The sequence below is a fragment of the Halichoerus grypus genome, chromosome 14, assembly GCF_964656455.1.
Source record: "Halichoerus grypus chromosome 14, mHalGry1.hap1.1, whole genome shotgun sequence".
Taxonomy (NCBI): domain Eukaryota; kingdom Metazoa; phylum Chordata; class Mammalia; order Carnivora; family Phocidae; genus Halichoerus; species Halichoerus grypus.
Window position 1 is genome coordinate 72008654 of NC_135725.1, and position 22372 is coordinate 72031025.

Below are 22372 nucleotides of genomic sequence, written 5' to 3' on the forward strand. Positions count from 1 at the left end.
GAAAAGAGGAGAAATCTGAGAGCAAGAGAAATAAATCACCAAAGGCACCATGCCATCAACGACTTACCCACACACCGGGGTTCTAGGCCATCCCACTGGGCGTTTGCTTGACAGGTAAGCTTAGCACTTCCTTCTAGTGTGTACCCTTCATCACAGGTAACCAAACACACTGTCTTGTAGGACATTTCCCCCATGGAACAGCTGATGCGGCCATGTTTGGGCTGGCGGAGATGAGGACATGTCCGTACTATATAAAATGAATATAACTAGGTCACATTTTACTAAATAAAGACAAAAATTGTAAGTTTAACAATGCCTACACAAGCAAGAACATACCTTTTCTTAAAATGGCAAATAGTAAATAACGCACCATTATGTTTTGAGCTTGTGTGGGACGATTAAAAGCAGGTGTTTCATCAGATGCTCTGCCCAAGCAAAATGACTGTGCTCGGTCACCTGCCCATAGGTGAGAAACTTAAGCTAATCTAAGGAGTCCGGTCCTAGATGGATGATGACACCTGTAGATTGGAGGTGGCTGACAATGGGAGGTCTCTGCAACCCTCAGCTGGGCCTTTGCTGTGATTTTCCAGGCTACGGTCCAACAAAAGGAAGGAATCTTTTCCAGGACAGGGATTCAGGTTCACGATTAACTCCATTCTCAGATCTCATGGGCCTATGGGCATATCCTGGGCCTTTTAATGGTCCCAGCCTCTGCAGTCTTAAATTTCAGCATCCAACTCTCTGACCATAACTCTGGTCCTGTTAGCTTTTTCACCCCTTTCTTCCAAGACACTTACTGCAAATCCTAGTTCATGATGCTAATCTTGACTTACGCACTAAGATTGTTTTATTTGTGTGTTTTTGCTGCTGTGACAAAGATGGCTAGTTGTCTACCCAGTAACATTCTTCCCAGTTTTATTCAGCATAGAATACACACAGCTAGAAGGTAACAACTGCCCACCTCCATCGCACCAATGACAGACAATGAGATGTGAGCTGAAGTTGTCTGGAAAAGCTTTTTAATGGAGACTCTTTCAATTGAGAGAGTGCTTTTTGCCTTTTCCTCCTCCTTCTTTGTCCTGAAATACGGACATGAGGGATAGTACCCCAGCATATTACAGTAAAAGTGCAGGATACTCTTACAGGATAACTATCATGCCCTAAGATGGTAAAGCAAAAAAATTAAAGAAGCCTGGGTCTCTAACGACAATGGAGCTATCACACCAGTTTAGGATTACCTGCTTCTCTTCTTCTTTTAGATGAGAGAAAAATAAACTCTTAATTGGCTTAGGACACTGTTACTTGGGTCTTTGATACCAGTAGCTGTACATAATTCTTAATTTCCTGTGCCCGGCATCCATTCACTTTTCCTTTGCTAATTTCCTAGGGAAACATCGCTCCCCTCTATCAGCTCATGGGGTCTGTGTGTGCTCCAACCCTGCTCAGAGGTAGAGCATGTGACCTAGGATCACATTTCCTTGGTCTGAGAAGTGAGCTGATACAATGGTGACATGATTCCTTTATCTATCAGCTTCACAACCACCATGAGAGAGCAGCCGGGGGCTATTTACTAAACCCTTGATCCTGGAAATGCCCCTGTGCCTTGGTCAGCGTCAACCCCATCAGCAGAAGCACCCACCACAGGGTGTCCAGAGAAACATGCATTTTTCTAGTACTGCTAATTCTAACTCATTAGTCTCAATACTACATCAGAGAGGCTCCAAGAGGGCACTCGGATTGCTCCTGCCTCTGCAGGTCCCCAAACAGCATCTGTGCTCTAAGCTCTCCTGGCGAGACCTTCCTTGCTGTCCAGCCCACCAAAATCCCGTAATGTGTCTTAGGGTCTATCTCAATTAATCTTATGACATTCTATATTCCTGTTTCTGACAATCTCTTAGGAAGCCCAAGGCTCCAAGGTTATCCCTCATCTACCAGGGTCATCCCCATGTAGTTCTACTCCAAATCTAATTCACAAACTCTTGCACCTGACCTCTGGAATACATGATCAGTCTTCAGTAAATCCTCTCCTATCCTAAACTTCACTTGTCAACTTTTCTTTCACTTTCTTATCCTAATCAAAACCTCATTGTCTCTTATAGCAAGGCCTGCGGGTGACAGAGTTGTCTTCTTTGCTCCTTGTGCCTTCCCAGATTTTTCTCTCTCCCTTCCTCTTTTCTAAAACCTTTCAGTTCCCAGTGTCATATTAAATATTCAACATCGTTTCTTTCCCAATTGTCTGCTGACCTCTGGGCTACTTCTTATTCTTTGAAGATTTTATTCTTTCTGTCTCTCTGTCTCTCTGTCTCTCTGTGTCTCTCTGTGTCTCTGTCTGTCTCTCTCTCACACACACACACATCGGTGATTTCATATATTCTATGTAGAAGATCATTCCAGTATCCAGGGGTCATATTTTTCACCTCTTCTTCTCCAATAACCATATCCTTCACCCTACCTCAGCCTCCCTTCCATTGCCTTATGCTCTAGACCTTGCTATCATCAACTTAAGCATCCCACTCTCTGAAAACAGCCTCCTATCTTCTTGGATCACTCCTTCAAGGGATTCAACTCCATCAATTTCTATACCCTACTGGGATCTCCAATCCATTGTATGTTCTGTAGAGAAAATCATCTCTAAAGAGTTATTCTTTCTACACCTCTTTTCCTCCAGTTCTGGTTTAAACCCACTCTGTTCAGGATTTCCAATCAGGGGAAGGAGGGCAAGGATAAAGGAGAAAGGAAGTGGGAGAATAAGAAAAGAGAAGAAAAGAAAGAGAAGGCGAGGGGAAGGTAGGTAGAAGAGAAGAAGAATAGAGGAGGTGAGAAAAGGGAAAGGAGGAGTGGGAAGAACAGTGCAGAGAAGGGAGGGGAAGCTGAAGAATAGGGAGGGGAAGGTAAAGTAGGAACAGGGGAAAGAGGAATAAAGAGCAGGCGGGGGAGGCTGCAGAGCCCCATGGAAATTTACCCTTTCAGTCAGATGGCATGTACATCCCTGTCATAAACAGAGATATGGAGAGGAAAAGAGAATGCATTCCTGCTGGATATGCCAAACGATGGTCACCTATATTCATTTGCTCACAGATACAATCCTACAAGCATCAGGCATAGTGCGCACACACACACACACACCCAAAAATAACCTCTGCAAAAGAACAAAGTTCTGTTATCAACAATAGCATTTCTGCAACACTAAAGGCCAGAAGACAACCTGGCAATCTCTAGATATTTTGAACAAAATAATTTGGGACTCAAGAATTTTGGGGGGACTCTGGGTAAGGTATATTTTTTTCTTCAACATTTCTGTATTTGCCAATTTTTCATATCAAGCATATATTTATGATGAAAGCTTAACTTTATAATAAGAGGAAAGGAAGTTGGGGAAAAATATTCAGTGCATATTCTACTGAAGCCACTGTTTGGCAGGATCTATTCTGAAGGAACCCATTCAAATGATATTCAGTCAGCAGAGCATAAATATTGGGTGCAGTAAATATATATATTTAGGATTGATCACTCTTAGAAAATTCAAGAATCAAATTAAAGCATAAACCATAAGCTTTAGCCTTTCAATCCCTGGGATGACTTGGACCAAAGTCAACTACTGATGACAGATGAGCAGACATATTTTGCCTTCCACATCTTGATTTTTATTGAACGTGTCCATCGTGTAAGTAGAATCATTGTTGAGCGCATCAGGTTCACGGAAGTATTTCGCCTTCCACATTCTGACTCCTATTGAGTGTGTCTACCATATGTAGCACAATGCCAAGTGCCAGGTGGAATTAAAAGGTGAACAGATAAAATTCCTATGATCAAAATACACAGAATCTGGAAAACCATGTTAAACAACTACTTTTAGATTTAATAAACTGCTAAAATCACTCCAGCTTTCCAACTCAAGACGAAATGGATTTGCAACATCTCTCAAGAGTACTGATAGTAAATTAGAGTTGGTGTTTCATACACATACAAATTATAATGTTTCTCAAATGTTGGTTTTAATAAACTTTCATTGCTCCTCTGGGAAACAAAGCATATGTAAGAATTCCTATTTAGTCCTTAAACATCTTATATTCCTTTTCAACCAAGAATGTTTTTAATAGAAACATGCCTATTTATTAGTTTCAGTTAATTTTTTTTTTATTTCAACAAACTGAAAAATTCTGCAATAAATGTTTCTTGATGTACATCCATGTTAAAGCAATCCTTAAATATTGATGTGGTCTTTTTAGAAAATAGCAATTTATTCTTTCAAGAAGACAGTCTACTAAGAAGTAGACAATGTGAGAACTGCTCTGGTTCTCATTTTAAAGACTAATTAGATTTTTTTCCCCAGGTAAACAGTTCCTGTCAATATCTAAATTGCGATAGCATCTATATTGAAAATAAAATAAACCTGATGTTAAATGTAGGATTCTCATTGTTGTTTGGACCATTTTATCAGAAAAAAATTCTATCACAAAATTTAATTTACTATGATGCTGTGGTTTAGTGAGTTATCATTAGGAAACCACAAAAAAATCCTTACAAGTTTAGAAATAAGTGTATAATTCAGATAAAAAATTTTAAGAAAGAGTATAAATGCTTTATGATGAATACAAAGGAGGAATAAGACTCAAGCCTTTTGAGTATTATTTAACACTATAAGACATTAACAGTGCAACATGAAATTTGTAAGAGCCTTTATATTTTACACTGATCTTTCATTTCTGTCTCAATTTCAGAAAGATTTTCAAGAAAAAGATAACATAACTAAAATGGTTCTGTTCCTACAATTAGATTTAAATTAGATCCTAAAATACTATTTTCTCTCTGTTTCCCACCCTGGGACAGAATTGAATCCCCAAGCAGCTGCCATATTTCATTGAATCCCAGATGCCCCAATCATGAGGCACACCATTATTTTATGTGCCACTAATAAAGAAACAATAATATCTATGAAAGGACTTAATGCCACTGATTTTAAGGTGCATCTTAGTTTTTAGGGATGTTAAAATGTGGGGGGAAAAGTGTTCTAGAATTAATGAAATATGGTATATATTTCAAAGAACAATAAATATTTCAAGTAACTAAATTCACTAAAGATGAGCCAGAGGAAGGGATTAAGTATCTTCATTTGGGACAGCTTTGTACGCTGGTAAGTTAGGCAGAGCTTTGGGGATGAAACTGAAGGGATCTCAGGAAGAGCCATGATCCTGTAGTATATCTCTGCTTTGATTAAAATTATTTTATTTATATTAGAATATCAACTGAAATTGCATAAATAAGAATGAGAATGCTTTTTAAAAATGCACATGCATAATGGGAAGTGACAGAGGCAGATCACCGACATATCTATTTATCAGTGCATGTATCAATGTGTGTATTTGTCAAATTCAAGTTCTTGATCATTCACCAGTGGTATAATCAAGGATTAAGAGGAAAAGATACATTCTGTGCTCATAAAAAACTAGCAATCTAGCAGCGGTGATACACAAGTTGATTAATAAAAGTTAAGTGTGTTGGTTGTATTATAACACGTTGGTTAAGCTGGGAAATAGGCTGTCAGAATCCCCTTACTGTAAGCCACGTTAGGCTTGGTCAAAAGATGAACCTGCCCTGGATTTTAGAAAGCAGTAAGGGAAGCAGTGGTCACTGTAGCCAGACTCAGTGATGGGAAATGTAGACATGTCCCATGGGTTCCAGCTTGTCTTTGCTAGCCTCCATTCCGAGTCCCAACTGCTAACTGTATTGACCTAAGAAGGCCCCAAACTCACTGCCAGGTTCTTGGCTGTGGAGCCATGGGGTGTGGTTACACACAAGCAAAAAGCTTCTCTTAGACCTCCCAACACATTTGGCTTGGCCTTACAGACTGAGTTGGTAGTAACACCTCTGATGTTCCAACTTCTCTTCTAGATCTTCAGTTTGCCAGCTCTTCCAAAACTGTGCAAGGTCTGAATTCCTAAAATAAATCCCTGATCCAATGACACTCACGGTGACTGTGCTTCCCCCACTGACCCTGACACACAGAGCACAAGGGTTCTAATCAGGGGAGAACAGATTGGTGGACACACATACAGAAGTTAGAGGTCATCCCATCCAGGCTGAGAAGTTTGATAAGAGCAGAGGGTTTATATATAGGGACCAACAGCAAAGTCAGGCCTATCAGACACTCAAAACTGTAGGAACAACTTGTCAAAGGATGGCTTCCTGAGAGGACACGGCCATTTCTTATGGCTTTAGTGCAGGATCCGAGGCTCAGGGTATGGATGGTGGAAGGTAAAGAGGCAGGGGTCAGACCTTATCCTAAAGGGGTTGTCTACTTGCTTCTCTCACTCTTCTTTGGAAGGCCAGTAAGTGGAAGGTTAAAATGCAATGCTTTCCACCCTCTGCCATTAAGTATTTGGAAGAAGGGGTAGAGATCTGACACAGAGCTTATAACTGTTGACTTTATAGGAATACATCTGAGAGGCTTTCTACGATTAACTTTTTCAGTAACGGCCTGTGGCTTTTTACCATTTGAGACTGCAGGACTGAAAATGTCTTTCCTTGGCCTTCCCACATAAACAGTAGCTTATCTGAATTTGGAAATCTAGGGTCTGATTCTTTTCTCTCAGAATCCTGGCAACATACTCTCATCTTCTCATATCTACAATGGCTAATAAGAGGCTCAAGTCTGATCCTCTTTCCTTTGTAGGTAGTGTTACTTATTTCGAACTGTGAAACGGGGACAATTTTCCATTTTTCCAGGGCATTCAGAAATTTCACTAAGATTATTTCCAGATATGGATCTGTTTTCAATCATTTTTTTCTAGCACTCATTAAGTGATGTTAAGCTGAATATCAAAGATGTTAGTTGTGTGTATTTTCAAGATTTCAGCTTGGGGATATATTTTCCCTCACTCCATTCTCTCTCTAGATTCCCAATATAAGAAGAGTCTATTTCCTGGGACGATTCTCATTCACTTTATTCTTTCGTATTTTTTATTCTTTGAAATTCTTCTCTACCTACAGAAGAATTTCTTTTTTTTTTTTTAGATTTTTTATTTATTTGAGAGAGAGAGAGATAGTGAGAGAGCACAAGTGGGGAGGAGAGGGAGAAACAGGCTCCCCACAGAGCAGGGAGTCTGACACGGGACTCGATCCCAGGACCCCAGGATCATGACCCGAGCCGAAGGCAGACGCCCAACTGACTGAGCCACCCAGGCACCCCCTACAGAAGAGTTTCTTGAGTTGGTTTTCTAACTTATTAATTTGTCTTTTCACTGTCTGGTCATTGTGTCTCCAACCTTCTTTTTTTTATCCTCAGAAATCCTTTTGTTTTCAGATTTCTTCCATTTCTTGGCATCCTGGCCTTATTTAGCACTGTGATTGCCTCAGAATCTCAGTGAGTCCATTTGTTCCCCTTTTCTTTCAGGTCCCCCTTGTATAATTTTGCTGATTTCTTCTTTTCTTTGTAGATACAGAGAAGAGTATGGGTTGGGACCTGAGTTAGGCAGATTCATATTAATGGATGGGTTCAATACGGTAGCTGATAACTGCAGTGGTGGTCTTCTGGGGCTCACAAATGACCTCAGAGCCTGAGTGGGTCGCCTTCCTTATGGGTGCAAAGAACCAAGAGAAAACTCTTTACAGTACTCCAGGGAACTGTGTGATGGGGGGTCCTGGAGCAATCAAATCCCAAGGTGGGGATGAGGTTGCCAGATTTTAGCAAAAACAAACAAATGAGGAGATCCAGGTAAATTTGAGTTTTAGAAAATCAACATCTCATTTTTAGTATAAGTCAGTCCCAAATCTTGTATGGGACTGACTTATACTAAAAACTGTTCTTTATCTAAAATTTGCATCTCACTGGGTGTCCTGGGTTTCATCTGGCAACTTTAGGTAGGGGGGAAATACTGTATTCAGAAGCTTGATGGGAAGGGAATCTCAAGTCCTTTGACTTGTTCCCCTCTTTTCTTAGATAGCCCTCTCTTCCAACCCTACTTGTGAAACCTTGAGAAGTTGTCTAAGGGGAGCCTGGGTGGCTCAGTCAGTTGGGTGTCCAACTCTTGGTTTCGGCTCAGGTCATGATCTCAGAGTCATGAGATCAACCCCACGTCGGGCTCTGCGCTCAACAAGGAGTCTGCTTGAGATTCTTTTCCTCTGCCCCCAGCTCATGCACGCATGCTCTCTCAAATAAATAAATAAATCTTAAAAAAAAAACTGGACTTATTTTTTTTAAAAAAGAAAACTTAGGAAGTTGTGTGTGCAATAGTTGTAAGAAGTAGGAAAGGAGATCTTGGAGATGGCAAGAGTGGAGGTAAACTAAGGTACCATTCTATTTGTTTTTTCTCTTTTTTCAATGTGGGAGCCTTATGTTCTATTCGAGGTACCATAAATCCCTGTTTCTATTGGCCTGATTAGGCTCTTTGGGATCTCACTTTAGCAAATTCCCACTTTCTATAGAACACTGTCTATTCTGAGCAATGGCTGGAGACATACAAGTCAGCTCACTGCTCCTGCTGCAGGACCCCGGTGTGGTTCCCAGTCCTCAATGACATTAGTCATCAAAGCCCACATTCCAAGCATTCCAAAACTCTACTTGGCACCCTGTCTTGGCTGCTTAAAATCTGAGGTTTGGGGTAACCTGTCCATTTCCTTCCCAGGAAGGCCCTTTCTTTGCTCTTTGCTAGTTCATAAAAGAAACATAAAGGGGATAGTTTATGATGATGTGGTCAATTGAACTTGGTAGTTCTGATTTCAGATGTCCTATAATCTTTTCTCTTTCTGTGGTCTGTGGTCTATGAAATTCCAAGAAACAAAGAACTTCACTGGTCCATTAAAGTTTAAATCAAGGAAATCAAGCAAGGCAATCAACAATGTGGACTGGCAGTTTGCATACCTCTGCAGGAGCTCTCTGAACCGGACCACAAACCATTGGGTAGACACAAGAGGATGCTGCTTCCCACGAGGTCAAAACCAGGGTGACATCGGACCCCACAGGCTGCATTGAAGTGGTTGTTACAAGTGTTCTGGATAAAGTAACCGTTTTCAGGAGGCCTCAGGGCAGGGCAGTGGACAACTAACATTTACAGAAAGAAAATAAAAAAGCAAAATTAGCCCTTGAAGCAGCCTCCTTTTCTTTGTCTGTTTAAGAGGACATTTTAGACACACAGTTAAATCACCCACATCATTCCTATTTACTGCATTTCAATTTCTAAGTGCATATTTGGAAGAAGAACCCTTACATCTCACTCCTATTAGGTATGTATTTACTTCCAATTAAATTTTTTAAAGACTATTTAGTCTTTTTTAAGCTTTAAAAATGTTTTATTTTGATACCTATGTGGATATGAGATTTTCTAGTTCTTGATCTTCATATGTCATTATTTATTCTCCTTCTTAATTAAGGTGGCGTGAAACAAAGAATAAGTCCAACACAGTACATCTGCTACAGATCCCACAGCTTCTTGCACATGTTACAGGCTAATTCAATAACTTTTTAATTTTGATATGAATACTATCAAGATACTTTACTCATAAAAATATTCTCTTTAAATGGATTTAAATATCACCAGAGCCCAAACCAGCTCATTTGTTGTTAGATTTGTGGCTTTCAGGTTCATAGGAGATCTTTTTCAAGTACTAAATCTTTCTGGTTTCATGGTTCTATCACTCCTGGGGTCTCAGACCACTTTCTCTGGAGCAAGATTATAGATGTGTGCAATGACAAGAAATGCTACTTAATAAAAACAGAGAACTTCTCCCAAATAAGATTAGAGAAAGAAATATTAAAGATCACTTAAAATGAATTGTGGAATTCAGATGCTGTGGAAACACCAGCATCATTCCTTTCAAAGAGATCAGCTTTTATATTTCTTATTTGCCAGACGTGGGAGACTTACCTTCACAGGTCTGGCCAGATGCCCGATATCCCTCCTTGCAGACACAGTCTTCTGGGGACGTACTTCCAGGTGGAGAGGTGTGATTTTCATCAGGACACGGAAGGCAAGTGCCGATTCCTCCTGGAGAACCTTCTGGCTTGTACGTCCCAGATGGGCAAGCTGGGGAAATCCATTTTACATGAATTGATGATACGTGAATTGATAGTTAACAGCATTTTTGAGACTAAGTAGGCAGAAAAAAATCCAAACAATATCTTTTCATAGAAATAATAATATAATTCGAACAAGGACAGAAACGAAGATTCTTTTTGTAAGAATGATGTAGTTTTTGGGTTTTTTTCCTTCATATTTTTATTTAAAATTCTAGTTAACATATAGTGCAATATTAGTTTCAGTGGTAGAATTTAGTGATTCATCACTTACATATAACACCCAGTGCTCATCACAACAAGTGCCTCCTTAATGCTCATCACCCATCCAGCCCATCCCCACCCACCTCCTTCCAGCACCCCTCAGTTTGTTCTCTATAGTTAAAAGTCTCTTATGGTTTGCTTCCCTCTCTCTTTTTTTTCCCTTCCCCTATGTTCATCTGCTTTGTTTCTTAAATTCCACATATGAATGAAATCATATGGTATTTGTCTTTCTCTGACTTATTTCACTTAGCGTAATACACTCTAGTTCCATCCACATCGGTGCAAATGGCAAGATATTCTTTTTGATGGCTGAGTAATATTCCACTGTGGTGTGTGTGTGTGTGTGTGTGTGTGTGTGTGTGTGTGTGTGTGTAGATATAAATATATATATACATATATATATATATATATATATCTCACATTTTCTTTACCCATTCAAGGAGTGATGTAGCCTCCTAAGTCCCACAACTAGTTACAATTACAACATAACACAGCATGAGACATCTGGGCTTATTTGTGGGGGAAAAACCACAATACCAATGCATGTTAAGGGACTAAAGGAATCAGTGATACATGACACATAAAAAAAGATCTTAAATATTGTTGACTCCGTATTCTCCTGCCCCAACCTGCGCAGTCCCCCTCCCCCACTGCACTCCCGCACCCTCTCCCAGCAGAGGGGAAGAACTACATATGCAAAGAGGACAGGGCCCATTGTTTCTGTTCAGAGCACTTGACTAAGGATAGGAGAAAGTGAAGAGTTTGAGCGTAATAATCCAACTGATGGGAAACAGGACCCTGGAAGAAAAAAGAAACACACACACAAAAAGATTAAGAGGAGGATCTAATTGACCTTGCTTCATCCCCTCCATCTGCACTGACAATGTCGCTTTGAATCTGTAACTTCCTCTCTGGAGTTATACATCTGTAAAATAACTCAAAATTGAGAATTCAATAATAAGGAAATTGGAGAATAGAGGGACTTGCAAGCTCAGCTAATTCCATGTAGCACTATCAAGTATGCACCGGAGTATTTCAAAACAGCAGCAACCCAGTGCACCGGAGTATTTCAAAACAGTAGCAACCCAGTAATGTGTACTTACGTGATGATATTTTATACAAATTGTTCCCAGTAATGTGTACTTACGTGATGATATTTTATATAAATTGTTTCATTTAGTCCACACAGTATTAGCAAGTAATATTAATGATGATTAATATTGTTATTAATAAATGCATTAGTTTCGTTAGTATTATGTCCATTTTAAAGATGAGAAACTGAGGCATGGAGAGATTTGCAGACTTGACTGAAGTTACTCAGTAGGTAACAGAGCTAGAATTGTTTTTCAGTACTCAACATTGGTTTACTACATTTTTGAGACAAAAAATTCAAAATTACATTTACATTTTTTAATTAGCAAGTCAATGTTTTTAAGGGGTAGCACACTCCTTTCCTCTCCCTGTTATCAATTTGTTTAAGGCCTGTTTCTGGGAAGATAAGGTCTGGCTTATTTATTTATTTTTTAAAGATTTCATTTATTTATTACAGAGAGAGAGAGAGAAAGCATGAGAGGGGGAGGGTCGGAGGGAGAAGCAGACTCCCACTGAGCAGGGAACTGATGCGGAACTCGATCCCAGGACCCTGGGACCATGACCTGAGCCAAAGGTAGACGCTTAACTGACTGAGCCTCCCAGGCGCCCCGGCTTATTTATTTTTTATTTATGTTTATTTTTTTGGTCTGGTTTATTTTTTTTAAAGACATTTTTTAAGGCTTACAAAAAAATTGAGAGGAAGAGTAGAGCTAGAATTTTAAAGCAAATATTTATATGGCATTTACTATGTCCTAGGGACTATTCTACACAATTTATAAATATTATCTTTTTAATCTCCTTAAAAACCTATGAAGTAGCTAATATTATTAATCTCATTCTATAGAGGAGAAAACTAAGGCAGTAAGTAAGAGGTTAAATAACTTGCCAAAGTTACAGTGAGTAACTGGAGAGCTGGAATTTGAATCTAGATAATTTGTATCCAGAGCCTAGGTTCCTTACCACCACATGTGCTGTGTCTCAAAAACCATCCAGGTCTCTTAGATGCTAAGATCCTTGTATTAACTACTATAATAGGCTAAAAATATAAAAGACAAGATTCATTATATAATGTAATTATTAGAAAAAAAATAACCATGCTTCTGAAATTCTTGATTATATTTAAAAACAGAAGGAAACATTCTCCCATGATATTTAATAGAAAACTCTGGAACTGGCTAGATCTGTGACAGTATTTAAGAATGAGCAAACCAGGGGCGCCTGGGTGGCTCAGTCAGTTAAGAGTCTGCCTTCGGCTCAAGTCATGATCCCAGGGTCCTGGGATGGAGCCCCGCATCAGGCTCCCTGCTCAGCAGAGAGGCTGCTTCTCTCTCTCCCTCTGCTGTTTCCCCTGCTTAGGCTCTCTCGCTCTCTCTGTCAGATAAATAAATAAAATCTTAACAAAAAAATAATGATAAAAATATTATAAAAGTAGTTATAATCATATGTGACTTATGAAAAATACTTCAGCAGAAAGAGAACATTGCATCAAAGCATCATGGTATTAAATATTGAATTATTATTGAATTATTCATATTATTGAGTATTTCTAGCAAATGTTCAGTAAATATTTGCACAGATCCTCAAGAAGATGCAAAACAATGTGGTCTTCTTTAAACAGAAGTCAGCAGCTGTAGGAGAAAACGATTAAGATAAACACACAGATGGAGAAGAAAATGCAAATTGTAACAGTGAAATTAAACTTGTCCTTTGAGACAGTAAAAAGAAGCCATAAAATTCCAGAACAGAACTGACTAAACCTAGGAAAAGTACTAGTTGTGATATTAACACGGGAATACATTCTTTACTTGAAGATTTGGCGCAAAAAAAGCCTCATCAAGTTTCAGGCAAAATTAATAAAAAGTGATTGACACCCAGGATAAAGGAAAAGCAATCATCTAGGAAAGAAAAGCAAAATATTTATAAATGGGAACATCAAACTGATATTTCATTTCTCCTGTGCAAAATCAAATGGCAGGAAAAAGAATGGAAGATATATAACTATGTGGAAAAAATATTATGAGCCCCAAATTCTATATCTGGGCAAGCTACTGGTGAATATGAGGAAGAGGAAGCCATTGAAGGATATGCATGGCTTCTGGAAATAAAAATGCATTTCACTGAGTGAAAAGAAATCAAAGTTAAAAACTCAAGTATGGGAAGAAATGGTATTTAATAAAACTAGTAGAACATACAGTATATACCACTACATATCTTGCTAAAATTGCAAAAATAAAAATAAATATCAAATAAGGCTCCTTCTTAAAAAAGCAAGACATATGATCGAAAGAAGAAAATAATCTTTGCATAATATAAAGAAATTGGGAGAGGAATGGGAAGATGAACAAGGGAGAGTTCTCATTTCTTTATCAATATGATAAAACTGAAAGAAAAACTGAGGATCACATTGTACATAAAAAAATACAAATAACTATGAATAGAAAAAGAATGCATAACCTCCAAATCAGTGGAAGAGAAAAAAAACCCCAAAGAACAAAGATAGAAAAACATTAAGAAAATAAAAGAAATAGCAGGAAGAATGAAAAACAAAACAACATGAATTGGGGCACCTGGGTGGCTCAGTCAGTTAAGTGTCTGCCTTTGGCTAGGGTCATGATCCCAGGTTCCTGGGATTGAGCCCCGAGTCCGGTTCCCTGCTTAGTTGGGGAGTCTGCTTCTCCCTCTCCCTCTGCCCCTTCCTCCACTCATGCATCCTGTCTCTCAAATAAATAAATAAAATCTTTAAAAAAAAAAAAGAGCAGCATAAGCTAACATAATAGAAGAAAACCCAAACATATCATCTATAATAAATATTATTCATGGGTTAATTTAATCCTGTTGATAAGATACCTAAAATAAGCCAGACTTATAGGTTAAAAATAATTATGTACACAAAGATACACTAAATATTTCAAAAAATTATATATTACTACCTTAAGGAGAAATAAAAATTAAATACATAAAGAGCTTTTTCCAATACATGAAAAAGAAATGAATACTCCAGTAAAAAAAGTTGACAAAGAATAAGAACTAGTAATTTCCTACAGAAAAAATGAAAATAACCAATAATCACAAGATAAACAATTTAACCTCACTCATGATAAAGAAATGCAAAGTGATGGCTACTTTTTAATTGGGCAAAATTTTTAAAGGACGTTAATACTACCAATTGCCAGTAAGCATGTGAGCAAAGAGGTTCTCTCCTCCTCTGTAGGAAACTTGAAGGTAGACATCAAAAGCCTCAAAAGGAGCTTTCCTTTTGATAAAGCACTTCATTTCTAAGAATTTGTCCCAAGTAAAGGTAAGTAAATATGTATGTATAATTGTTCTTTATCATTACACACTCAGCATTGGCTATACACAAACATCAAGAGATAGGGAGTTTGTTAAATTCTTATTACTCATCCATCCAGTGGAATATTAGCCATAAAAATAAAATTCTTGACACATAAAATCATCCAAATTATGTAGTTGAGTGTAATAAAGCATGTTTCAAACACCATATGCATTATATGATCCTTTTGGCTAAAAAATACATATGTAAGACTTCAAGGAAATGATCTTTAAGGTTATATATGCATGGTATATATTCATGGTAGAATTATGAGACTTTCAGGTTCATTTTTGTTGATCTACATTTTCTAGTTTTGCTATGCTGAATAGGTACTACTTGTGCAAAAACAATTAAAAGTAAATTAAAATTATATGTAAAAGAAAGTCATTGTCGCAGATGCTATATTTCATTTCACAGTTACTGGTTCTCTGACCTCGGAGATCACTTTGATTCCTCCTTCTCCCTCTGTCTCCTCCAATATCCAAATGAAAACTGTGTTGTTTGGATTTTTCTCCTTAAAAATCCTCTGCATTTCCCCCCTCCCACCAGCAGCATTGCCCGGTCTTAGATCTGGATTTACCATCTCTCACTCAGGTCTTTACAAAGCCCTTTACTGGTCCCTCAGCCTCCATCTCTACTCTTCATTCCACCATGAATGTTGCTGCCCGAACATCTTCCTAAAATATAAATCTGATCAAATAACTTTCTACTTAAAAACTGCACCAACAGAATGAGGCCCCCTCTCTTCACTCTGACATATAAGGACATCTTTGATCTGTCTGCAACCTTCCTGTATGTTTGCTATAAGGGACCAGTGAATTGCATATCCTGCTTAGAACCTGCTTCAGAATCAAGTGCACTACGCCTGCACCATCTCAATTTACCAGACTTGGGAGTTTGAACAACTACTTCATTTCTCTGAGACTTGGTTTCTTTGTGTGTAATATTAGTAGTACCTCCCTTATAAATTTTGTTGTTCGGATTAACTGAAATAATGTGAGTAAAGCAACAATATCTGGCATAAATTTTAGAATAAGGTCCCCAGCTCTTAACTTTCTGGACAACAAAAGAGATAATTATACTTCCTTCCTAGATGTGTTGTGCCTGGTAGATGCTCTGGTGCTTGGTAAATATTACCTCTCTTTCTTATCTTCTAGTTAGCTTCTGCCTTTGCATATGCTTTCCTTTGTCTGAGCGAGCCTCCAGCGTCCTTCAAGACTAACTCATTCTTCAAAGCTCCTCCAACATTTTCAGATTTTGTTGGCTTCACTGCTGAGCCCCCGGAGTACATTACCCTTCTCTGCTCTGGCACACGTCACACTGTATGTAACACATGCACTCGCCTCTCTCTCTCAGTGGGCAGCATGCTCTTGTAGTTCAGAGAGTCTTCCAATGATCTGACCTAGTCATTAGCCATCCCACTTCCTGACCAACAGTCACTCAGTCAAAGAAGGTCAAGGGAAAATAAGCTTTGTTGGAAGGTGGAGGTGGGTTTAATGTGGAGGGAGGATTAAGTCAGAGAGAATAATAATTGGGTGAAGTGAAAGAACACTGAACTTGGGGTCAAGGCCACCGAGTTGCAACCTTGGCTCTTCTACTGACGAGCTACGCAGTCACTGGCCAGCGACTTTCTTTTCTTTTCCTACAAAATACAGAACTTACAACTACTGATGACTATGACCTTTTCAATGCTAACCTTTGATGTTTCTATAAATAGAATCATACTAGAAAGTAAGTTAAAGAGATCTTCCATATGAGCAGTCATATTCTGTTTACAGATTTTATAGTTTATTTTTAAAATAATATTACATAAAAACAAAGTCATCTTAACAATATTACCCTCCGAAATGGTTTGAGTAATCGAGAGTTGACAACACGGGATAACAGTGTTTGGATAAAAATATCCCAAAGTACATTTGGAAATGTATTGTGAAATTCATAATGATAATGGAAAACAGACTTGAGGAGAACTATTTAAAGGCATTGCACAATTCTAGTGGGAGAGGTGTAATCAACTTCTTTGATACCCAAGGGGGGAAATTCCTCATCTAAAACCAAGCAAAAGTTGAAATCGAAAAGAAGAAATAAAACTGTGGTTTGAGCAAGTTTCACAAGTGATGGTAAAGGGCTGGGGTATGTTCTTTTCCTTTAAATATTAAATGTTTCCTTCCTGAAAATGTCCTAAATACTATTTCTTAATTGCTCTCTTAGTTGTTGGTAAAATAAGCACTTTCTCTTTTCAGAAACATCTTGGCGGTTATCAGCTACTATTACTGGAAGTGTGATTCTTGAAGCTATTACGTTGTACTAATGTTAGATTTTTCTTCAGCTGACAGTGCAATTCTTTGGCTGAAATAAATTAAAATGTCAACCAGTTTGGAATTTGTAAAATACAAAGAAGCCTCCATTCTCTCTAATCCATCCCATCCACTAAATATTAATTTGTTAGATGACTATTTTAGTTAATATAAATAACATACACAGTAGCAAATACTTTATAAAATTCCTTCATATACATAATCTAAGATTGATTTTTAAAAATTTGGTAAGTATTAAGAGCCTCTGTCCTTGCACAATTCATCTTCAAAGGTTAATAAATTCCTTTGAAGACTACAGTGGTAAGGTGGCTGCATCAGCTGCATTCAGACTGTGCACTACACAACTCCAAGGGTGCCCATTTGGGTAGATTACAATGCCATTCAGGAGTCATGCAACTCAAAAGCCCTAGTTTCTGCTCTATCTAGGAAGGGCACCAAGCAAGTGTCTGGGCCCCCAGAGAAAGGCTCTTTATTCTTACAACATCAGGCTCCTTCTCAACTTTATGGATTTGATCTGAATAAGGAATCTGTTCCTACAAATAGCTGTGCTAGGATTTTGAGCACAGGGATTCACTGCCCTAGAAAAGAACCAGTTTTCCCCACACTGACCCAGTATTTTCACAATTATAAGACAAGCATGTAGGCATGCATACGAGGAAACTTGCTTTTATGAGACAGCCAAGATCCTTTCCATGTTCATTAATGAATTAGATAAGGAGGATTTTAACTGTCTTGGATACTGCACAACTGAATCTGTGGTAAATGAATTAGCATCCTGTCAATCTTCCCACAATTGGTTAGCTTATTTGGCTGAAGTACAGCATATCTGGACAAAATTGTGAATTTGAGCAACTGCGTGGTGCCAAAGCAGCAAATGGACCACTGGCTGCAGGAGGCCATGTTGCAAAGAGAAGCATCTGCTCAGACTGGAAAGGAGATTACTGATGGATCAGGACAAGTCTATCAAAAAACAAAAAATAAAACCCTCAAAAGACCATGTCTTAAAGAGGACGCATCAGCAAAGTAATTATTATATTGCTAAGAATTAATATATGTCACAGAGAGAGAGAGAGAGAGAGAGAAATACAACCTGGCTAAGTACAAAATACTTAGGCAAAGCCTTTTTTGTTGAAATCTCCGCGTTCTTAATTGTCTTAAGGCGTTTACTGTCTGGACGAGAAATGTGAGATCATCCTAAGTTTTACAACAAAAATTTTGTGGGCAAGCACTTTAAGGAGAGGCCACTGGAGATTTTAACATTATCTTTAACCTTGTTTATTCTTTCTCAAATAACCAATAACTCAGAATCATATAAAGAAGAAAATAAAATTTACCGTAAGCTAAACCATATTGGTTAAGTTGAATCCAATTTTTTATAATTATGAACAATTATAAACAAATTTTTCATCAGTTGAAAATTTTTTTCTTAAGCAAAATAATATTAACTTTTCAAACTCATTAGCCTATTGCCAAATTACTTGATATTTCCATTATTTGGACTAAAAGTATATATCTTATTGTACTCTCATTAGCACTGGGTATTAACAGTTTTTTAAAATTACCAATTAATCAGGCCATTTTGGAGCCTGTGGAGGCCTGGTGGGAGCAGAACTCCTAAAATGACAAAAATGTCTGGAAGGTTATGGTCCAAGGCCATTTTTACTGGTTTCTGGAACCAGAGGGAGCACGCAGCCCTCCTTAAAATTGAAGGTGTTTATGCTTGAGATGAACCTGAATTCTATCTAGGCAAGAGATGCGCTTCTGTGTATAAAACAAAGAACACCACAGTGACTCCTGATGGAAAACCAAAACCAAAACCAAACCAAACCAAACAAACAACAACAACAACAACAACAAAAAACCAGAGTAACCTGGGGAAAAGTAACTCATACTCATGGAGACAGTGGTATGGTCCATGCCAAATTCCAAAGCAACCTTCTGGCTAAGGCCATTGGCCACAGAATCCACGTGATGCTGTACTCCTCAAGGATTTAAACTTACTGAAGTAAAGATGTAGAAGTGTTCTCTTGTAAATAATAGAATAAAATAACCAATTAATCAATTATTTAAATGTGAAATCCTATGCATTTCAGTGCAATAGGGTTTCAACTTCAACCTAGGGTGGATCTATCCCTGAGATTCAGACACGTATAGGTCTATTGCTTGAAGAACTTGAGAACCTTCTGGGAGAAAACTTCATGCATGATAAGGGTACTGTTCAAAATATTACAACTCAGACTGACATGATCATTGATCAATGACAATAGGTATCAGCTGTAGCACCAAGCAGAATTCTACAGGCCCACTCATCTGCCAGGTATTACCTCTACGGGACAGGCACCAGTGAGCCTGGAAAAGGGGTCAGATCAGTACAGGAACATTCAAGAGACTTAGGGAAGTCGCTATTCACCAACCAGTACATAAGTATTCCAATACCCTAACCACATTTACAACTGTACTAATGCATAATTGCTGAATATTAGCCTGACCTAAGGAAAGAGAGAAATCACATATTTTGGATGTAAGAACAAGCTTGGCAGTAAGAAAGGCAGAAAAATTCTGAGAATGGTTTGGTGTTTGTTGTCAAATTCATTTCCCTGTGGTCTTACAAGGAGTGGTAAATTACGAGTCATGTCTTAGGCCATACTTGCCTTCGATACTCTCCCTCCCTCATCGTCTCTACCTCACTTCAATAAGACTTTAGGATTCTTTGGGAGTTTGGAAATGTGGATATCTGTTGTTTTCCATGCCTATGGTTTCTATGCTAATTTAGGACCTTATTATTTTATGATGCTGTAACCTCCATACATATAACTCCTCTTCTAGGTTACTCCACATTCAATGATTTCTGTCCACAGATGCCAAATTAATATTCCTGTAATACAGCTTCAATCATGCCACTTTCATGCTCAGAAATCTCCAATGGCTTGCAGTTGCCAATTAACCAAAGGCCATCTCTGCAGCCTGGAATTCAAGTCCTAGTACAATCTAGTTCCTACTCCCTAACTTTCTTGCCCAGAACCCCACTATGTTCATAGATTTAGTCCACTCACACATCCATACAAGCTACTGCTAATATCCACCACCGGTCTGTACATTCTGTTCTCCACAGTGGTATCTCCTATTTCTAACTGTCCAAATCCTATCATTCAAACCCAGTGCAAATCCCATCACCTCCATAACTAAAAGTAAACATTTTTAGAACAGCTACAGCATTTTGTATATCATATATGCCAGATCATTTTAATTTTCATTTAAACTCAGTTGCTTAGAACTGGATTAACCATAATGCTTTGTTCATGACACACACTGTGACTTCTGTATAGTTATTACATAGCTCCATTTCATAATAAGCTACTTTAAGGCAAGTACTGGGCAACATTCATATCACCCAAAATACCTAAAAGATACTGGATAGTTAAAGGAGTCAATGGATAGATTTAAATGATTTCCTTCTGTCGTTTCCATAAACCCCAATTTAGAATGATCTCTTCCACCCGGCATTCATTCTGATATCTGGGTGGTCTAGTCTACTGCACCTTGAAGTAGTCCACTCATCTAGCAATTTTTGTCCTTCCATCTTCCCATATTAAAATATTTGGATTGTTTTCTGAATAATCCGTGTGTAAATAAAATTGCAAGTATTTCACTTTGGCAATTGCAATGCTTTCAACACATTAAAGTTCACCACGTCACCACCTTTCTCCCAGTTCATCCGTTAAAGTAGGGTGTGGTGCAAAGGATCAAGTGAGAATCCTTGGAAGAAAATTCTGGTAATTATTACTGGCTCTGACGCTGTCTGCCATTCCCTATGTTATATAACCAATTAAAGAACTGGTTTTTCCATTATGATACCATGGGTGATCATATTTGTAACCAAGTAGTTGTAACACTAAAATTTCATGACCCTCTGTAGGGATGAGAAGGATATGACAGGTAACCGGATACTGGGGATAAAGAATAAGACGGAACTCTATCTGTACCCTTACAGACATTGTAGTCTTACAGGGATGATTAAAAGGGGCAAAGTACCATGTTATGTGACGATGCATAAGAGAGACATTACCTAGACTTGAAGCAGGGGTGGGTGGTCAGCTTTGTTGGTCAAAGTGATTTCAGAGTGAGACCAGAACCATGCACAGACATGAGAAGTGTAGGCGCAGGGGGATGGCATTCAAAACAGAGGGATCAACACGTGCAGTCCCAGAGGCAAGAGAGAGCATGCTTGAAAAAACAAGCATTCACGCTAGCTGGAGTACAGAGGGGTGAGGCTAGAAAAGTAAGTGGGTGCCAAAACCATGAAGACTGGATAGGCCACATTCAAAAGCTAAGAGTTTATCCTTAAAAAAGTGAGAACAATGACAATGTTCAAGTTAAGGTATGTGATAAGATCACTCTGGGTGACTTCTGGAGAATTATTTTGAAGGACAATAACATTTCATTCTCAAATACATGGTATGATTCAGTCACTCCCATTTTCCTCTCTACATAAGGATCATTTCAGAACCTTGAACTATGATGAATGCTTTTTTTTTCTTAATTGTAAAAAAAAAAAAACAACAAGATTTTTCTCTATAACTTTTTCTAAAATTGTTATCCTTTATTTATTGGTCATTAGTTATTCTTCTTCCATTTTACTTTTGGTTTCAATAGAAATAAGTCATCATTGGGCATAAGATGTGGGAAAAACAGACATCACTGTTTCCACAAAAGGTGTGCCTAGTTAACACATAAAAAGCAATACCACTGTTGAATTGATACAACCAACATGGAAAAATGTGTCACCAGAGAAGATATGATGCACGCAAAAAGTAGAAGAATCTGTTTCTGAGAAGATGGAGATGTACTTTTTCTTAGTCTTCCTGGTAAGTACAACTAAAAACTCTGAATGTTACATATAAAATAAACGTAAAATGACACTAATAAAAAGGCAGACCAGCTAGGGACCTTGAGAACCAAAGCCCAACATGGTAGTGAGTTCCTTGGGCTTCCTTTTTCCTCACACATCCCAGACTTAGGGCTAGAGAAGCTGGCCATCCCAAACACCATTGGGAATGGACAAAAAAACCCTCCAAAACAACAAAATACTGCTCTCTCCAGCCAAAGGATGAAGAAATGGCAGTTAGGACACTTTTAGACAAGAACCAGTCAACTCCTCTACTCCAGCCAAACACCACAGAAAAACTGTGGCCCAATGCAGCCATACCAGGCAGAGACCAAGAGGGAAGTCTAGATTTCTACTCTTGCAAAGCTCTAGCAACCACCACCCTCACCCCAACACCTCTGGCAGAGTGGTATCAGAGATGACCAAGTAGAGAGATAGGTCTTTCACACCAATGGAGATGACAGGGGTGA

General features: G+C 38.4%; 1 protein-coding gene across 1 annotated transcript in view; it reads right to left on the reverse strand.

The window, feature by feature from the left end:
- SVEP1 (sushi, von Willebrand factor type A, EGF and pentraxin domain containing 1) overlaps positions 1-22372 on the reverse strand; it is a 193061-nt gene that overhangs the window by 125156 nt on the left and 45533 nt on the right. Inside the window, exons 4-6 of the mRNA XM_036090877.2 lie at positions 9864-10022; positions 8861-9040; positions 68-247 (exon numbers count right to left, since the gene is read on the reverse strand). Of these exons, the coding sequence (XP_035946770.2) occupies positions 68-247; positions 8861-9040; positions 9864-10022 (519 nt within the window). The remainder of the gene's footprint in view (positions 1-67; positions 248-8860; positions 9041-9863; positions 10023-22372) is intronic.